The following is a 20,225-nucleotide window of genomic DNA, read 5'->3' as shown; positions in this document are numbered from 1 at the left end:
GGAGGACCGAATCTGGGTTAAATCGGGCGAGACCCTGTAGTGTGAGCCAGGCTTTACGCTTAAACAGCTTATCTTGCTCCATGGTGCTCACGTTTCACATGTGGACAGCTGACGCTTTATAGCCGGCTCTGATACGTCACAAGGTGGCGTGTCTGTCAGTGAAAAGACTTCCATGAAGCCTGCACTTGTGTTTCCTCGATTATGCCTCCTCCAGCTCAGTCTCCTCTCTCTTCTCTCCTCTCTCCTCTCTCCTCTCTCCTCCGAGCACGTTTGGCACTTTGGAATGTCCTCCAATAGGGCTGCTCACAAAGTACTTCCGGTGTCGCGGAGGAGAGAGGAGATAGGAGACTGCATTTTGGCACATTGGGAAGCACCCTCTCAGTCTGAAGAGGACTATCAGTCTGAAGAGGACTGCAGCGCCACCTTGTGGCCCGGAGTCTCTTACTGTGGTGAAGAGGTGACTGAACAAGGTGTGTGTTTGTTTTGGCGATCATATCTTTTTTCAAACTCTCCTTTTCTTTGTTCAGGACAACTTTTTACCAAATACTCCACAAGGTGACGTATTTATCAACAGGCAGGTAACAGGTGTAACAAAATATTCAACCCACGATACAAAATACTCATGATACAAGCTAACTTTTGTTTACAATTCTACAGAAAAGATAGCCATTCAAAAGAAATGCAGCAGCTTTTTTTTCCTGTCTGTCTTCTCTTCTTCCTCACAGAATTGATTCGTATGTCTGACTGATATAACTTGCATCATTATCTTAAGAGTAGGGAGTAACATTAAGAGTTGTAAAATAATTATTGCAGTATAGCACAATAAATAGTACATAATTAACCTGTGAAATTAATTTCCTGTTGTGATGAAAAATGATCCTAATAGCTTTTCCACTAACAGGGCAGGCTGGCTGAATTAAACACACCTTTCCCAACACTCTGTTAATAGAGCAGCTGACAGCTCTCAGTGGATCTGTCTGAAAACTGAAGTTTTATCTCCTGTTCAGACCCTCAGAATTAAACTGAACACCTTCAAACAGCCACCCACTGACAAACAGTGGAGACTACACGATAGAGACATAGAGACTAGTCAGTCCTGCTCGATCCGATAAGGAAGCTAAGAAGTACCATTTAGGAATAATGCAGATGCTAATGTTCTCTTTTTAAAGTGTGGATTAGGGTGAGGAAGATATCTAGATCACTTAGAAACTCATCACAGGGACTTTAAAGGAGTCGGTCATTTACAGATCAGTCAAAAAAAAAACCTTCCTGTTAAATCGGCAGTTTAGTACTGCTAGTTTCTGATCTTCAGAATGAAACGAAGAGTTTTAAAACAGCTGACTGACCGAAGCTCTTTAACAGTGTGTTAGGAGGGAGCCACCCTCGTGTTTTAATCATGTTTTCTTATTAAAACCCGCGGAAAGACGGCCTGAGGGGATTGTGACTGGATTATGTTGGGGGATCATGTGATAATACAGATGATGAACTCCTCGCCTCCTTTATTGTCGTGTGTCATTAACACTGTGCTCACCCTGGTTAGTGAGTGTTTTACAGCAGCTGGTAAAAACAGACAGTTGGTGATGGAAACAGAGCCTACAGCAGGGCAGAGTCACACACAGTGCCTCTCTCCATCATAGCGGGACCAACAGGCGGCTCCAGCTAGCTAGCATTAGCCACATCGTGATGCCTGTAGCGGAGTCCTGGCCGAACATGCAGACTCTCCATCAGCCCTGTTAGAGTCGCTCCTCCCTGCTCGGCGGACACCGGGCTGTTGAAGCCAGGGGGAACGCAAGAACAACGGCAGCCGGGCTCCAGGCCGCCCATGGAGCCGAGTACCTCACGTGAAACTCCCTCTGCTCCGGGGGCTCCTAACCCGGCCGGTCTGCGAGAGGAGACCCCGGGAGAGGAGGCAAAGGGTGGAGCGGGAAGCACCGGGATGCTGAAGCGGAGAGGAGTGGAGGGAGACGCCGAAGAGGAGGTGACAGTTCAGAGAGATGATGAAAATGCTCGGAGCCAGGTTAGAGCCGGGGTGGAGGAAGAGGATGGTGTTAAACATGAGGAGGAGCTCGACCCTAGAATACAGGCATGTAACCGAAAAATACCTGTTCCCTAAGTCTGTGTTATCGCTTTAAAATACAGTTCAAATGTTGCTTAACACATAGAGAGATGACTGGAGGTAACAGATAAAGGCAGACATGGTAGTACTGGTCTGCTCCTGTCACAGACTGGTATAGGCTGCTGATCCCCCCTCACTGATCACCCAGTGGCTGCTTCATCTCCTCGCTCACACCCGGCATTTCTGACTAACCCTTCTCTCATTGGTTACAGGAGGAGCTGGAGCACCTGAACCAGGCCAGCGATGAGATCAACAAGCTGGAGCTACAGCTGGATGTGAGACAGCCTCAGAGAGAGAGAGAGAGAGAGAGAGAGAGAGAGAGAGACTGTGTGTGTGTGTGTGTGTGTGTATGAGAGAGTGAGATGTTGGAGCTCAGCATGGTTTGTGTTGTCTTCTGTATGTGTACCCTGCAGGAGGCGCGGTCCAGCTACAGGAGGATTCTGACCGATTCTGCCCGGAAACTGAACGGTCAGGGCTCACAGCTTGGGGCCTGCATTGAGAAAGCAAGGCCGTACTACGAAGCTCGTCGACTGGCCAAAGAAGTGAGTTTTTTTTAGCTGAATATGGGACATCTGTTTGTCTAGGGAAAGAGTCAAAAAGAGAAAAACAGTGGGATTTTTGGACTTTGATCAACACAACTTGGTTAAAAGTTTGACACATTTTCAGAAAACTAAAATGCCACAAACATCAGGTGTGAAACTAAACTCTGGTTGTGTCTCAGTCTGTTTTTTCTCATTGAGTTGGCCTCTTGAAGCCATTGTGGAGTGCAGGACGGTGTCACCCGGTAACTTTCTGAAACAGACACTGAGTGAGCAAAGTGCTGATCCTGACCGCTCTGTCAGTTTAGAAATATATATATATATATATTAGTGCTGGGCAAGTTAACGCGTTATTTTCGCGTTAACCCGTCAATCTATTAACGCCGTTAAATATTTTATCGCACATTTATGTTGCTCACATGCTTTTATTTTTTAAATGTCTGTTGCTGACCGCGGTGGAACCGCAAGTGAAATTGGCGGAAAAACACGAAGAGTAACCAAAACAAGCATGGAGAAGAGGGGCAACGCCACGGAACTTAAAGGCGCTTGCCGCTTAGTGTATCAGTCCGCGTGCACGGCGTGCCAGATATAAACAAATGCAGGTAGCCTGCCAGGATGAAGAGACACGATGAGAACTAGAGCCTTATTTAGCGGTGAGTTTCTGTGAAAGTAACGTGCTGAAAATTCTCTAAAGCGTGAATGCAGACCGATAGCAGATTTTTTCGGTGGAAGTCCGTTTATTTGTGTTTTTGGTCAAGTAAAATATGCCCCGTCTGAGTGCAGAGGAAACTGGCAGAGGAGCAGGGAGGGGGTGTTTGATGGGCTCTGGGCTTCTGCTGCACAAAAACACTGCTGTAGGGGTAATTTCTGCCCTAAACCTTGTGATAGGACCCAACTTGTTCCATCCCAGAGAATCACTTTAATGCCCTGACAGTGGCAATAAGCTTTAATTTTGTAGTTACATTTTGTAAAATTGATTTGCACCAAATATGTGATTTAACTATTACTGTAAAACAAGTACTGATTTAGTGTTTGCATGACAGATGTTATGGCACTTTCACAATGTGATTAATTATGATTAATCACGGAAATCTTGCGATTAATTACAATTAAAAGTTTTAACCGTTGCCTAGCCCTAATATATATATATATATATATATATATATATATATATATATATATGTTTATTTATTTATTTATTTATTTATTTATATATATATAGTAAATCTTTATCTAATATAGATTTTTTTTTTTTTTTAATTCAACATGTGATGTCTTAGTTTCTTCTTTTAATTTTCAATTTTCAAATATTTAAAGCTGCTTTGAGGAGAATCTGTTTTAATTGCATAAGTGAGGCATGTGTTTGTTTTGGCATTACATGGAGATCGGATCGAAACAAATTTTCTTTGTTCAAGGCAACTTTACTGGATACAATGCACGGAAGGAAGGTATTTATCAGTACAGTTACGTAGCGCTACGGTTTGAAATGTGACATCAAGCAAACGTTATATCAGCCGGCTTCATGTTAGCGACATCAGCAACTCGGTGCTCCAATGTATTCTGCTGCACTCTCATTCTTTTCCTGTTGCCTTCACTGACTTAACACAATGGGAAGAATGAACATCCACACTCACACATAACAAGTATCAGAGCAGTTACATTACAACGTGACGCCACATAACTGTGAACGTCTCTGTCTGTAGCCCCTCAGCAGCAGCAGCAGTTACACAGGAGGAGAACTAAGAACAGTTTGCAGAACTTTGCACAATTTTCAGGACGTTTTCACAACAGTTAGGTTGTTTACATTGTATCTGACTAAAATCTTGTAATATATGTTCGACTAAAACTAAAGACTAAGACTCAATCAGAATTTGCTGTCAAAGTTAGTACTGGGTGGTAGGCGTTATTGACAAATGTGATGCATATTAAGCTCAACAAATGTTAATGCATGATTTTATTTAGTATTAATGTCTTCAATCATCAATCCCCCCTGTAAGAAAAATAAAAATTCTTATTTTCAGTAATATTTTTTAAAGCTACAAGGAGCCACTGCAAAGGAGTGAAAGCGCTGCATGAGGCTCCAGAGCCGCAGGTTGCAGATCCTTGTCCTGGAACAACAGCCTGACATCTAAAACCACCAGTGAATGCAGAAGGGGGAGCTCTCTGTTTCTGTCTGGAACATAGACTGTAAAAAATGGACGTCATCTCTTTCAACTGTAAGTGAGGTCTCCACAAAAACTGCTCCCCCTGGTGGCTGGCTGCAGCATAGGTCAAAAACTCTGTCTCCCCAGCCATTCCAGATGGGCTGTGGTCCACTGTGAAAACACCTGGTAGAGATGTTTCTGACATCCGTATGCTGTGGTGGTATGAAGATGTTATTGGGCTGTGTTGTGTTCCAGTCCTCTTTTCCCTGAAAAGTTTCTTTTCATCAGTTGTTGGAGGTTTGACCTAAGGTTTAATGATAATTGGCAGTTGACGTTCTTGTGTTTCTAGTTTTTTCTAGAGTAGTAAGATGCGCCAAGAAGAGGAGCCAAGAATAGATTATACTTTGGAAAGAAAAAAAATTATATTTCATCACCTGGCTCCATGCAGAGTCCTTCACAGTCTGAACAGACTCTGGCTGTCAATGGCTGCGCCTGTGACGGGGGTATTATGGCTTCAAAACTGTACAATGGTAAAAGGCAGAGCCACGCTGTCCACTCTATAGACAGTCTGTGGTCTGGAGTACTCAGGGTTAATGTGAGCAGGGATTTCTGGGTGATGAATAATGACACTACTTGATAGATCAGATCTTTAACCCTTAAAGGTCCGGGTCATTAGAGTCAGTCATGTTTAATCTACAATCTGAGGACTCATTGAAAATGTAATTAAAGTGATGGAGGCTGTGAGCAAAGACAGAGCAGAGGTCTAATGGTTTCAGTCAAAGGAGTAATGGATCATTTATCTGAACTGAGAACAATGTCTTCTATGGATATGCTGATCAGTCAGTCAGAGAATGTGCTTTACGCCAAACACGTTAGGATCTTTTCATGCAGTCTGACAGAAAACCTTCACCACGGTCAGTTATGTGTCAGAGCCAAACCTCGCCCTCTCGCTGCCTGCTCACACTGAGACTACACAGATGAGTTCTCTTCTTCGCACACCAGGGTGCAATATGGAGTTCCTCAAGGTTCAGTGCTCGGACCGATTCTTTTCATCTTGTATATGCTTCCTCTCGGCACTATATTGAGGAAACACTCCATAAACTTTCACTGCTATGCAGATGACACTCAGCTTTACTTGTCAATGAAGCCTGAAGAAACCAACCGCTTATCTAAACTTGAAGCATGCCTCAGAGACGTAAGGTCCTGGATGAGCAGAAACTTCTTACTGCTGAACTCAGAGAAGACTGAAGTCATTGTTCTTGGACCCAAACATCTCAGAGAAGCTTTCTTGAACAACATCGCCGCCTCTGACGACATCAGCTTGGCTTCCAGCACCACTGTCAGGAACCTGGGAGTTCTTTTGGATCAGGACCTGTCCTTTAACTCTCACATCCAACAGGTCTCAAGGACGGCATTTTTTCATCTTCGCAATATCAAGAGAATTAGACACATCTTGTCTCGGAGCGATGCTGAGAAACTGGTCCATGCTTTCGTTTCTTCTAGGCTGGACTACTGTAACTCTCTTTTATCCGGCTGTCCTAATAAGTCTATTAGGACTCTTCAGCTGGTTCAGAATGCTGCCGCTCGGGTACTGACTTGGACTGGGAGGAGAGAGCACATCTCTCCAGTGTTAGCGTCTCTACACTGGTTACCTATAAAATCTAGGATAGAGTTTTAAATTCTTCTTTTGACTTACAAAGCGCTTAATGGCATCGGCCATCGTATCTTAAAGACTTAATTGTTCCGTATAATCCGTCTAGGTCTTTGCGTTCTCAACATGCAGGTCTGCTCGTTGTACCTAGGGTCTCCAAAAGTAGTATGGGAGGTCGAGCCTTTAGTTATCAGGCTCCTCTTCTTTGGAATAATTTACCGGTTGAGGTCCGGGGAGCAGACACGGTCTAAACCTTTAAGAGTAGACTTAAAACTTTCCTTTTTGATAAAGCTTACAGTTAGAGCTGGATCAGATCTGAACCAGCTCTTAGTCATGCTGCTATAGGTTTAGACTGCTGGGGGGAACTGACACACAGGGCTCCTGTTTCCCTCTTTTTCTGTCAGTCTAACTTCTAGTCTTAATGTCCTGTTATAGTTACTGACCATACACCTCTCTGGGAGGATCTGAGTTTGTCTTGTAGGTTCCTGGGGATCGGTGAAGTAGACGGCCTGCTGCTGTGCTCCTGTCAGACTCCAGATGCTACGGCTTTGGATTGTTGCCAGGAATGGCCTGCTGGTTTCTCCTTAACTGTCACCACAGCGCCAAACTTCAGACTGCGTCTGTTTCTCTCTCTCTCCCTTTGTGTGTGTGTGTGTGTCTGTCTCTATGTGTGTGTCTGTGTGCGTGTGTGTGTATCCCTACCCCCCCCCCCCCCCATTCTCTCTCCCACTCTCTCTCCTCTATCTGTCTCTCTCTAACCCCAACACAGTCGAGACAGATGTCTGTCTAACATGAGTCTGGTTCTGTCCGAGGTTTCTGCCCGTTAAAGGGAAGTTGTTCCTCTCCATTGTAACTTGCTAAATGCTGCAAAGTCCTGTACTCATGGTGGATTAAGATAAGATAAGACTCCTTATCTTGTCTTGATGTTGGGTTTCTGCTAATAAAATTTTATTAATATTTACGGGTCTAGACCTGTAAATGTTTTTGTAAAGTGTCTTGAAATAACATTTGTTATGATTTGGCGCTATATAAATAAAGATTGATTGATTGATTGATTGATTGATTGCAGCTGGCTGAAGGGGGGCTCAGAGTCTGAGCTTTCATCTGGACAAACACACTCAGGGTCCACTTCAGATGGAGGTCTATAGTCTGTGAGAATATGTAAACCAACACTCTGTTCAAGATGGAAGAACTTCACCCTGAGTCAATGAGCCCTTCACCAGCCTTATAGCTGTTAGTGTGGAGACTTGAAGCCAGCGTCACTTCCAATATGGCCGCTACAGCCGATTTGCTTTATAAATCTGTTTCAGAAACAGACCAGTGATGTCAGAAAGACTACATCCATTAACTACACAGTCTGTGGATCCACAGTATGCTGCTGCTGTATCCACAGACGACAAGTTTCTGACAGAGCTTCTCAAGAGTTTTTAATCTAGCCTTGATTAACTTTGAGAGGATACTGACAAAAATATTAGTGATAGAGACAGAGAGCAGGGGGCAGCAGCCGGATGGTGAATCAACGTCAGGATTTTAAAGAAGGGCTCTCAACCTCACAGCCAGCACACCTTTTCATTAAGCCTGCCACTTAACATCTGATTTCTGAGTCCACTCTCAAGGCAGCATAATCAACTTGTGAACCCAAAGCTTTTGTTAGTCCTTGTGATATTTCGCTGTGTGTGTGTGCGTGTGTGTGTTCTCTCCCTCAGGCCCAGCAGGAGACCCAGAAAGCAGCTTTGAGGTATGAGCGTGCCGTGTCCATGCACACTGCAGCCAGAGAGATGGTGTATGTTGCAGAGCAGGGTCTGCTAGCAGACAGGAACACCATGGACCCTACATGGCAGGAGATGCTCAACCATGCTACTGCAAAGGTACACAAACAGGTCACCCCATGCTGTGAGCTGAGACTGCAAAGATACATCCACAGCTTACTCATGCTGTGAGCTGAGACTGCAAAGGTACACAGACATTTTACTCATGCTGTGAGCTGAGACTGCATCATTGAGAAGCTACGACATTGACTTTATGTTTCTTTACCGCTCACATGGTTACTTTTTCAGGATGTCTGAGGGACAGACATCAGAACGGCTCTGAGCTGGAGCTGTCTCAATAAAACAAGCCACACAGACCCCCATAGACCCCGGCAGAGCTTCACAGACCCAGAGAGAGGTTTAAAAACCCTCACAGAGCCTTTCAGACCTCACAGACCCCCACGGACCCCCTCAGAGTCTCACAAAGCCTCACAGACCCTCACAGACCCCCATAGACCCGTCAGAGTCTCACAAAGCCTCACAGACCGTCACAGACCCCCATAGACCCCTCAGAGCCTCACAGAGCCTCACACACTAAATCCAGATTGTTAGAGCTCAAAATGAGACTTACACATGGAGACTGCATACTTTGTCTGCAGGGGGTGCTAACAGTCTTATGAGTCCCCCCACAGTTGCTCTGGTATCAGTTTATCTAGTTTGAAGTCCTTACTGGTTTTCTTTCATATGGTTCTGTAATCCAGCCTGATTTCAGCTCCCTCCTGGGATCTAGACAGTCCTGATCTTTGGTCTGAGAGAGCCCAGTCTTCCTGGTCTAGAGAGGACCCACAGAAAGCAGAGGAAGTGAATGAGGGACCTGCAGCCTTCCAGTCAGGTGATCATGTGCCCCTGTTTCCTACCTGTCCTGCTCAGGTGAATGAGGCAGAGGAGGAGCGTCTCCGCAGTGAGCGGGAGCACCAGAGGGTCACCCAGCTGTGTCAGGATGCTGAGGCTCGAGTCCAGACTCTGCAAAAGACCCTGAAGAAAGTCATCCTCAAGTCCAAACCCTACTTTGAGCTGAAGTCTCAGTTCAATCACATTCTGGAGGTCAGTCCAGCACACAAGTTTTTGATTTACCAGTCCAAACCTAAAAATGAGAGTCAGACTACGGGCTCTGTAACACTCTTAGCTTCTTGCTAAAACTAAACTGATGAGAGGTCTCTGTCCTGCAGGAGCACAAGGCCAAAGTGGTGCAGCTTGAGGAGCAGGTGTCAAAGGTGAAGACACGCTACTCTGTGGCTCTGAGGAACCTGGAGCAGATCAGTGACCAGATCCACGCTCAAAGGCAAGGCCGGGTCAAAGCCAGCAGGGGGCGCCCTGCCATCTGCGGAGGGAGGAGCTCACCTGTAGGAGCTGAGGCCGAGGTCAGAGCAGCGAGCAGTGTGCAGGTCAGCGGCTGCATGGACGGGGTCGGTGGCATAGAGAGTGCCTGGGCAGACGAAGAGAAAACCCGTCTGTGGGTGGAGCGGCACAGGGAGAGTGGGTGGGGCCAGAGAGAGCGTCTGGAGGTGGAGCAGGCGGGGTCAGACTGCATGTCCGTCATCAGCCTGCAGACCATCGCCTCAGACCTGGAGAAGTGTGACTCTGTGGAGCACCTCGGGGAGCTGAGTGACGGGGGGAGTGCCCTGGGGGAGGAGGGGGAGAGAGACAGGATGCTCAAAGAGAAACCGTCAAGCAGAGAGGCTGGGACAGGGGAGGGGCCCCAGGGGGAGGACACGCCCCCAACAAGAGAGGAGGAGGTGCAGGAGGGGGCAGAAGGGAGTCAGGAGAGCTTCATCAAGCAGCATCATCGGAGTGTGAGTCTATGAGAGGAGAAGGAGGAGGGTCTGCAGATAGATGTGACACACAGTGCAGTACATGACTCAAGTGCATGAAACCAAGTGTCTCCAGAACATTCCTCCAAACTCTGGGGTTTACTTTCTGCCCGTGGCCCCTGCAGAGCTTCTAAAGTCCATCACAGAGGGTGGGGTCAGCTTTATTTCTACCATTGTCTCAGCTCTGCTGCTTTCACCTTTCCCAGACTTTATTTAGAAAAACTGAACATGAAGACATACAAAGTGCTTGGACTGAAACAATATGATGAACTCTGCAGCTCAGCTCAGAGGGACAGACACTGAGGTGAGCTGAAACCTGAGGACCAATTCTGTTCTACAACATGCTCTGTGAAACAAACTTGATTTAAACTAATGTTGACAAATGTTACTTCCCAATTGCCTTATATGAAGGGACTCTTGTTTCTTGATGTCTATAATGAGATGTAAATATGTTTCTGTGCTTTATTTATGCTATGTCTGATGGAGGAGGTTTGGAGCAGCAGACTGAAACCATCAGTAACTTCCCTGTAACTGATTGGTGTTGCCTTGATGTTAACTGATCTGAAGAGAGAAACAGAAACTGATGATGTTCAGCCCTATGCAGGAAGTTCTGTCAACTTAGGCCTCTGGCATCATAGCAGTCTGATGAGAAAGAGTCATGAGCTGCACCACCCTGATCTGCCCCTGTCAGCCATGACAGTCTATGCCAGGAGGGATTTCCAGGGTCATTATATAGTTTTTCCAGCAGAGAGCACTTTGGCTCTATAGTTTACTGTCCTCTCAGCACAGTAGTCTGTTTGAAACATGGATGTAGCCTTTGTGATTTCACACTGAGTTTTGAAGCGTATCCTAATTGTTAGGGTGAGGTTAAGAGGTGGGCCTGTAGTCTCCTCACTAACAGCTTCAGGGTGCCCACTTGTCAGTCAGTCCATGGTAGAGAGAGGAAATGTTCTCACATGTGAAACTGTCTCAGCTCATGTGCTGCCTGTTCAAAAAGTGGATGACTCTCTGCCTCAGGAAACCAGAGGCTGTGGTCTGATTGATGATAAAAACCAGTCCACTGCCATGAGCTCAGAGGCCCGGTAGTCTTTCCAGAAAGCCATAAACCAGAGACTGAGCTGGGGACTTATCTGAAGTGCCTACGAGTCCTGATCCAGCAGCTTCCTACATGGACCTCCCCCAGAGGTGTGCCACATATTCACAGTACCACTGAAACCTGTACCAGAGGATCCAGAGGTCATAGAAAGAGCACTTTGATAGATGTCTGAGCCCCTGTGGTTACCATCTGATGCTGCAGAATGAAGGAATGGACTGTGGCACCTAAAGAAGGAGGATAGGGGACTACTAAGTAGACTGTGTGAGGACTGTAGATGTGTGTGTGAGTGCAGACTTCTAGCTGTAGGATAACTCAAGAGTATAACTCCTGCTAATGTGATAGCCCTGAGTGTCTTTGGATGAATTAAGACTGCAACTGTGCTCACTCTCACCTGTCATATCAACTCTTTCTAGCATTGATGCTAACTGAGCGAGGCTAACCATCCTCTAAACTAAGGATGCACATGGACTAAGGATCCACCTGTATACCTGACAAATAGCATACTCCCTTCTTCCCTGCCTCAAGGTCATGGGACCACGAGAACCAGACACAGCACACCTCAGGAGAGCTGAGGAAGATTTTCTGCCTCTATCTATCTATCTATCTATCTATCTATCTATCTATCTATCTATCTATCTATCTATCTATCTATCTATCTATCTATCTATCCATCCATCCATCCATCCATCCATCCATCCATTCATCCATTCATCCATCCATCCATTAACCCTTCAATGCATCATCAATCCATCTTTTTTACATAAACCTGTGTGCGCCTCCTTTGTGTCCTTTTTTCACTGACTGATATTTAAACACAGAACAGGTGAGACAAAGTCGATGCAGAAGGAAAGTTTAGAGTGATTTAAAACATCTTCAGAAAAATTCACCCTGAGGGAGGACCTGTAGATAGAGCCAGAGCTTGTGTGTGGAGCTCAGTGTCAGTGGAGGGTTAGCCTAGCATAGCATCATGCCTTGCACTGCCCAGCTCTGAGTGTGGACAACAACTACCTGCACCTGACCTCCTGTGTGAGCTCAGAAGTTAACTTGTGTGTGCAGAACCTCCTTCAGATGGTTAAAGAAGGATGCAGAGATGGATGAGTAGAGTTGGATGTGTAATAACTTTCTTTGGTGCTACGGGTCTCCTGCAGGCCTCGTTGGGATGGGCCCCTAATTTCTCTGCCTAAATACTTACTACATACTACAGAACTGAAATTTCTAATACCTTGAATCTTAGACTGTTGAGGAAGAAGACGCGGAGCCCAATCAACCAAGGAGTTCAGTCAGTCTGAATCCAAAAAAATGTAAACAAGCCATCTCGAACAAAGTGAGCTCAGAGGTCTTGAATGAATCGACTAACTCCATCCTCCTAGGCCTCTAACAGCCAAAAAACCTTCCCCCAAAGGCCCAAAAAGCTTCTCCTCAAGCCTCCCCAAACCCAACAAACTCAGAAAAACCTCCAGTAAAAAACCTCCAAAGACCCCCAAAGACCTCCAGAAAAACCTTCAGAAAAGACCTACTCTCCACGGTAGAAGCAGCTTCTTTTATACCATCAAGTTAGGTGTTCCTCCTGTACCAGATGATCTGCAAGACATTCCTTTCCTCAGTACGACGTGTTGATTGTCTGTTCTTTTCTGAGCAACAGAAGCTGTCCTTCTTGGGTCCACATTTGGAAGATGTGCATCTGTTGTCAGTTTGGAGTTCATAATAGAAACTCCTGTTGCACCCTGAATTGGAGGAGGCTCAGGTTCAGTGTCCTCAGATGTTTCCATGTTATTTCTGTCATAGCTGGCCTTGGACCTGCATGTCAGCCAACACTTCAGGAGGAAGACTCCTGAAGACCGTATTGATGTCTTCATTTGTCAGTCAGAAAGAGGAAATCTTTACATGTGAAAATGTTACTCAGAATCCCGAGATCCTTTAAGGTCTTATTGATCTAAACAGCAACATAAAAACATTCAGCAAGCTTATCAACTGGTCATCAACTGGTCTGCTTGTTGGAAACGCGGCTTTAGAAACTCCTCACAGAGACTTTTACCAATAGGTACAGCCCTGTAATGTACAAATACCTGGTTGGTCCATTAAATGGCAAGATTTGCACTGAAACACAGGAACAGACTTAGACTATTTGTTATTAATGAGTCATGAGGATCAGATTTTACTGATCCAGATCACTTCAGACCAGATTAGGCTGCATGTGGCACTGGTACTGATATACCTATCTTATTTCTTCTGACAAAGTGATCCAGACAGCACACATCATCCCACTCCTCTGGTAGGTCCATGCTGTGACACCACCAGTAGATGGTGCAAAATCCCTCACAGCCTCCTGTGGTTAAGAGGACCTCAGCAGTTAGTCAGGGTTAGTATTCCTGGTATAATCTCAGAGGGGTCTGCTGCTCACGGGAGGACATATGAAGCTAAAGAACACCACGATAAATTTCACTGACACTTCATGAGCCCTACAAACTCCAGGCTAATACTGGCTTAAGCTTCAAAGCTGAAACTCATAGAACACGACTCATCAGATGTGATCACATAAGAAGTGAAAGCTATGGTTGCCCTGAAAGCTCACAGCGCTGCAACTTAAGGCAGCACATGAAAAAAGACAAAACACAAGCAAATTAAGAAAACAATTCTGTTTGTTCCTGAGGAACTGTTTATTTCTGACCATAAATGTATTTTATTTGATTTATCTCTTAACCTAGAGTCTCAGCCCTGTCGACGTGAAATCAAATCTCACATCCTCAATCATCTCACTGCAGAAAAGTTTTCTGCCTCTTTTTGCTCCTGCAATTTTTCTTTGCATGGTGATGTGGACACACAAGTACAGTCTTTTAATGAACACTGTCTTTCTGTTTTGGATGGGGTTGCTCCTTTAAAATCCAGATTGGCCTCTTTGAAAAAATCACCCTCCTGGTTGAACGATGATATTCGCCTCTTTAAGCGGAAATGCCGTAAAGTGGAGCGTTTGTGGAAATCCAACCACCTTGATGTCCACCACTTGCATCTAAAAGACCTTTTAGCTGAATTTAATTGTATGGTTAAGGATGCCAGAGAGAAATATTTTGCAAATCTTGTCACTCAGAACAGACATAATCCTCGGTTTCTGTTTAAAACTATTAATGATGTTGTCTCTTCTCCATCACCCAGTATCCCATTATCCTCTGATGATGAATGTGAACAATTTCTTTCTTTCTTTGTTGGTAAGATCAATGACATAAAAGCACAGATCACTCCATCTTTTTCTTCTGCTGTTCCCTGCCCTCCTTGCTTAACAGTCCTGGACAAGTTCTCCCCAATCTCCCTACAAGAACTAAAGAACCTGGTTAGAACTATGAAAACTTCCTCTAGTCCCTTTGACATACTGCCTACCCATCTACTGAAATCTGAAATTGAGTGGATTAGCCCTTACATTCTTTCAATTATCAACACGTCATTAGAATCTGGACAAGTACCATCATATTTCAAACATGCCGCCATACAGCCACTTCTCAAAAAAACAAAAACAAATCTGGACCCCTCTCTGCCCCAAAATTATAGGCCCATTTCAAAATTACCTTTTATCTAAAAAATTTTAGAAAAAGTGGTTGCCAATCAAATTTCAACTGCCCTGGACACTCATAACATTTTGGATAAGTATCAGTCTGGTTTTTGTCAGTCCCATTCCACAGAAACAGCTCTTCTCAAAGTTTTTAATGACCTTCTTCTTAGCAGTGACAAAGGAAAATGTTCTGTATTGGTTTTATTGGAGCTCAGTGCCGCATTTGACACTGTGGATCATGATGTTTTAATTAATAGACTAAGGCAGTGGGTGGGCATTTCTGGCTCTGCCCTTGATTGGTTCTCCTCCTGCCTGTCACAGAGAACTTTCTCTGTTACAGTCAATCCCCACACCTCTTCAAATTCCCCTCTAGCTTGTGGAGTCCCTCAAGGCTCAGTCCTTGGCCCAATACTTTTTTCCCTGTACCTGCTCCCACTAAGCTGCCTAATCAACAGTTTTAAAAATGTGTCTTACCATTGTTATGCTCAGTTTGGGCTTCTTGCTGGGAGTAGCTATGGGTACCAGCTGTGGGATTTCTTCCTCATCCTCTTCCTCCACCTTTTTCTCACCCTCTGTGGTCACATCTGTTTGCTGTTCATCTCCTGTTTTGTTCTTTTTATGTTTTTTTGCTCCCTTTTTCTTGGGGGTCTTGGGACTTTTCGCTTTCGAGTGCAGCATTTCATAGTGGCTCAGATCTGAGGTGTAGATGGGCAGAGCCACTGATGACTGACTCTTTAAATGGATAAGCTTTATGACTGGTCCTTTCATACGCCCTGCTCAACCCTGCTCAGTTGTTTAAGTGCTGTTAGAGACTGGATGTCAGATAATTCATTACGACTAAACTCTGAGAAAACAGAAGTCCTCGTCTTGGCTCCAGAGAGCTTAGTCCCAGACATACTTCAGAAACTGGGAACCCTGTCCACTTTTACAAAACCAACTCTTCGCAATCTTGGTGTGTCTTTAAGCCACTCACTCTCTCTATATTATCACGTCAACAACCTGGTCCATTCTTGTTTTTTTCATCTCAGAAATATTGCAAAACTCAGACACATTGTTCTGGAAAGGAAATGGAGATGGTTATTCACGCATTCATTTCTTCCCGTTTAGACTAATGTAACTCACTTTTCACCTGTCTCAGTAAAACATCCATAAACCGTCTACAATTAGTACAAAATGCTGCAGCCAGACTACTTACCAGGTCTCCGAAAAGGTCACACATCACACCAATTCAGTTTTCACTCCACTGGCTTCCCGTAATTTCAGAATACATTTTAAAATACTTTTGCTCACTTTCAAAGCACTCCATGGTCAGGCTCCAGCATACATCTCAGAACTTTTAACTCACTACATTCCAGGTAGGCCTCTTCGGTCCACTGAGCAAAACCTGTTGTTTATCCCACACTCCAGATTAAAAACTAAAGGTAACCGTGCTTTTAGTGTCATGGCTCCTACTCTGTGGAACTCATTCCCCTTGGTTTTAAGATTGTCTGAAACTGTTGATTCTTTTAAAAAACAACTGAAGATCTATTTGTTTGGTCTGGCCTTTACGTAATATGTCTTGCGTGCTGTGTTTTCTTTTATTGTACCAATTGCTTGTATTGTTTTTATGATTGCTTGTATTGTTTTTATTTGTTTTTATTTGTTTTGTGAAGCACTTTGTGACTTTGCTGTTCTTGAAAGGTGCTATATAAATAAAATTATTATTATTATATTATTACAACCGCATCAATTCAACAACACGTGCCCGCAGAGACCACAACACATCACATTAGAAAAACACACTGCAGAGACCACAACACATCACATTAGAAAAACACACTGCAGAGACCACAACACATCACATTAGAAAAACACACTGCAGAGACCACAACACATTACATTAGAAAAACACACTGCAGAGACCACAGCACATCACATTAGAAAAACACACTGCAGAGACCACAACACATTACATTAGAAAAACACACTGCAGAGACCACAGCACATCACATTAGAAAAACACACTGCAGAGACCACAGCACATCACATTAGAAAAACACACTGCAGAGACCACAACACATCACATTAGAAAAACACACTGCAGAGACCACAACACATCACATTAGAAAAACACACTGCAGAGAGCACTACACAACAGAAGTGTTTTCAGATAATGCATAAAAGTGATGCAAATCTTCTAGCACGCTTGTTGTTGCTTGGGTTTTTCAGTCACCGCTCTATTATGGTTATCTTTCTGCCATTCTTTTGGGGAATGAAGGGAAAAGTGCGTGTTTTTGATTTATATAACTTTGTATAACAGTATTTCCACATATTGCTCCACTGTACTGCGAGGTGGCTGTGGCATTTCCTGTTACTGAAAGAAGGAGTAGAAAGTGACAGTAGAAGGTATTATGGTAGGAGAGTTTAAATGAACAATGTGTCTGCTGGAGTTGCCTAAAGTTTGTGTGAATGACATACAGAGAATAGTCCAGGTATCTAGTACAACACCAGGCAAACCGTATAAAGGCTTTCAAATGTGTGTTTTTATTTTTCTGAGCTTTGAAGGTAATTTGTAAACAATTCCTAGCCTGAGCTAGAAGACTTAAATTTGTGTTTAAAATCAAGAGCTTCAGGTCAATCATACTATAAAGTAAGTTAAATCATGTGTATATACCTCTCACTTAATGCGTTTGTACTCTTACAAAAGTAAAGGGAAGAAATGGGGCTACTAATCATCTCCCTTAAAGCCCCATAATGGCTTAATACAAAACTCTCTTACAAGAGAGTCCTATTTCATACATTCAACATGTAATATAGCTCTTTATATACCAAGACGCTATAGAATGCTTGGTGCTAGCCTGATATTAACGTACATCGGAAATTGCATTGAAATTCTAGCAGTTGGCAAACATTGATTAAATTTTGTTTTCCATCAAAACATCAACTTTAATCACTGAACACACAAACAAGTCCCGCATATGACCTTTATTTTTCATCCAAACACATTATAAAGCTCTTAATTTAAATTCTTCTTCTGACTTACAAAGCTCTTAATGGCATTGGGCCATCGTATCTTAAAGACTTAATCGTTCCGTATAATCCGTCTAGGTCTTTGCGTTCTCAACATGCAGGTCTGCTCGTTGTACCTAGGGTCTCTAAAAGTAGTATGGGAGGTCGAGCCTTTAGTTATCAGGCTCCTCTTCTTTGGAATAACTTACCTGTTGAGGTCTCAACCTTTAAGAGTAGACTTAAAACTTTCCTTTTTGATAAAGCTTACAGTTAGAGCTGGATCAGATCTGAACCAGCTCTTAGTCATGCTGCTATAGGTTTAGACTGCTGGGGGGAACTGACACACAGGGCTCCTGTTTCCCTCTTTTTCTGTCAGTCTAACTTCTAGTCTTAATGTCCTGTTATAGTTACTGACCATACACCTCTCTGGGAGGATCTGAGTTTGTCTTGTAGGTTCCTGGGGATCGGTGAAGTAGACGCCCTGCTGCTGTGCTCCTGTCCGACACCAGCTGCTACGGCTTTGGATTGTTGCCGGGAATGGCCTGCTGGTTTCTCCTTAACTGTCACCACAGCACCAAACTTCGGACTGCGTCTATCTGTCTGTCTCTCTTTCTTTCTGTGTGTGTGTGTGTGTGTGTGTGTGTGTGTGTGTGTGCGTGTGCGTGTGCGTGTGCCTGCGCACGTGCGTGTGTGTGTATCCCCCCCCCCCATTATTCTCTCTCCCACTCTCTCTCCTCTATCTGTCTCTCTCTAACCCCAACACAGTCTCCTCAGATGTCTGTCTAACATGAGTCTGGTTCTGCTCATTGAAGGGAAGTTTTTCCTCTCCATTGTAACTTGCTAACTGCTGCAAAGTCCTGTACTCATGGTGGATTAAGATAAGATAAGACTCCTTATCTTGTCTTGATGTTGGGTTTCTGCTAATAAAATTTTATTAACATTTACGGGTCTAGACCTGTAAATGTTTTTGTAAAGTGTCTTGAAATAACGTTTGTTATGATTTGGCGCTATACAAATAAAGATTGATTGATTGATTGATTGATTGATTAATTTACCAAAACGCTATAGAGCACTTGGCACAAGCTTGATGCTAACATAGATTGGAAATTGCATTGAAATGCTAGCGGTTAGCATACATCGATATGTCGTTTTTCCAGCAAAATATCTACTTTCATCACTGAAAAAATAAATGTACATAACTTTATCATAAAAAAATTCATTGTTAATCCATTCAGCATTTTAAATTTCTCCCACACCACACAACTGGTGTGAAGAAGGCTGAAAGAGCTGTCATTCTCTCTTTAAAAGGACACTTTTAAATTACCATCCTGATTTTCTGTGTAGTGTTATAGTGTATTTGCAGCCCGTTTGTCTGATGTGTTGTGTTGTGGTCTTTGCGGCACATTTTCTAAATGCTGTGCACGTGTTGTTGAATGAAGATGTTTTCTTAATGTGCTTGTGTTTTGTTTTTTTGTGTGTGCTTTCTTAAGTTGTAGCACTGTGAGCTTTCAGGGCCACCGTAGAAAGTCAATTCATGTTTTCATTTTCCCCAATGGCAGAATTAAAACCAGGGGCTCTAATTTTGTGGACCAGGCGCAAGCGCAGACGCACCTGGGCGTGATGGGTGCAGTTTGCAAGTTTCCTGCAGTGCCAAGAGAGGCGCAGTCAAGACGCAGTGAGGCGTCCACGCCTCCCTCCTCGCAAATGGCAGAGAGGGAGGAGAAAAGCCGTCAGTGGGTTTAACACAGCTGAGCGTTGTTTTCACCAATCAAATGAGCGCCTCTCCTCACCTTTAAATGCCCTGCGGCTCTGATTGGCCTGAATGATCCCCAGCACTGCGTAAACAGTGCTGGTAGCGGAGACAGTCAGAGCCGCTGTCCCTGCAGCAGGAGAATGGACAGGGTGGCACATCAAAGGACACAAAGCGCATCACCGTGTGGGCCAGCTCCCGGGACAGATTTAATCTGTTCCTTAGTCTTTAATAGGAGAACAAAATGAAGAGACAGTTACACAGCTGGCTTATCTATTCAGAATACTTTTGATCCACCTGCACTCCTGGTTTGTCATCGCCAAGCAGAGCCTTTGGTGATATACTGTATACTCTCCCAGTGTCTCCACCTCATCCTCCTTACAATAATGTACTCCATCTTTTTAGATCACGTTAAAAATAAAGACTAAAACAGAGAAATATGGGAAATCACGGGTAAATCCTGAGTGACATACATTTATTTCGTCTCTTTTTTCTTCGTCTTTTCTCTCCCTCTTTTCTTTGAATTAAATGAAATGAGAGAAGCCAGATATATACTCAGTATCAGATGTTAAGGCTGTTTATTGTTTAATTGTAAGATGTGCATCAAACTTCCAGCTGCCGTCAGGTTAACTTTCCATTATGACAAACGGCTTTAATCTGACATCAGATGTGTCGGGAAAATTAATATAGATATAAATGTATATGCTGGTTCAGACGGTTACATTAAATAGTGATTACTGTGATTGTTTACTGCATTAACATATGTCTGACACTCTGGAAA

General features: G+C 44.0%; 1 protein-coding gene across 1 annotated transcript; it reads left to right on the top strand.

Annotated features, from left to right (window-relative positions):
* The first annotated feature begins 814 nt into the window (after positions 1 to 814).
* On the top strand, positions 815 to 16,348 carry sh3bp5lb (SH3-binding domain protein 5-like, b). Its single transcript, XM_074686488.1, has 6 exons — positions 815 to 2,083; positions 2,329 to 2,391; positions 2,530 to 2,658; positions 8,157 to 8,318; positions 9,129 to 9,302; positions 9,428 to 16,348. Exons 1-6 carry the CDS (start codon positions 1,823 to 1,825, stop codon positions 10,061 to 10,063), a joined length of 1,425 nt encoding a protein of 474 aa, XP_074542589.1. The 5' UTR covers positions 815 to 1,822; the 3' UTR covers positions 10,064 to 16,348.
* The last annotated feature ends 3,877 nt before the right edge of the window (positions 16,349 to 20,225 follow it).

This window comes from Halichoeres trimaculatus, unplaced genomic scaffold, assembly GCF_033239565.1.
Source record: "Halichoeres trimaculatus isolate MK-OKI-2021-1 unplaced genomic scaffold, fHalTri1.1 fHalTri1_scaffold_14, whole genome shotgun sequence".
NCBI classification, from domain to species: Eukaryota; Metazoa; Chordata; class Actinopteri; order Labriformes; family Labridae; genus Halichoeres; species Halichoeres trimaculatus.
The sequence above is the reverse complement of the archived record's forward strand: the minus strand, read 5'-3'. Positions and strand labels throughout refer to the sequence as shown.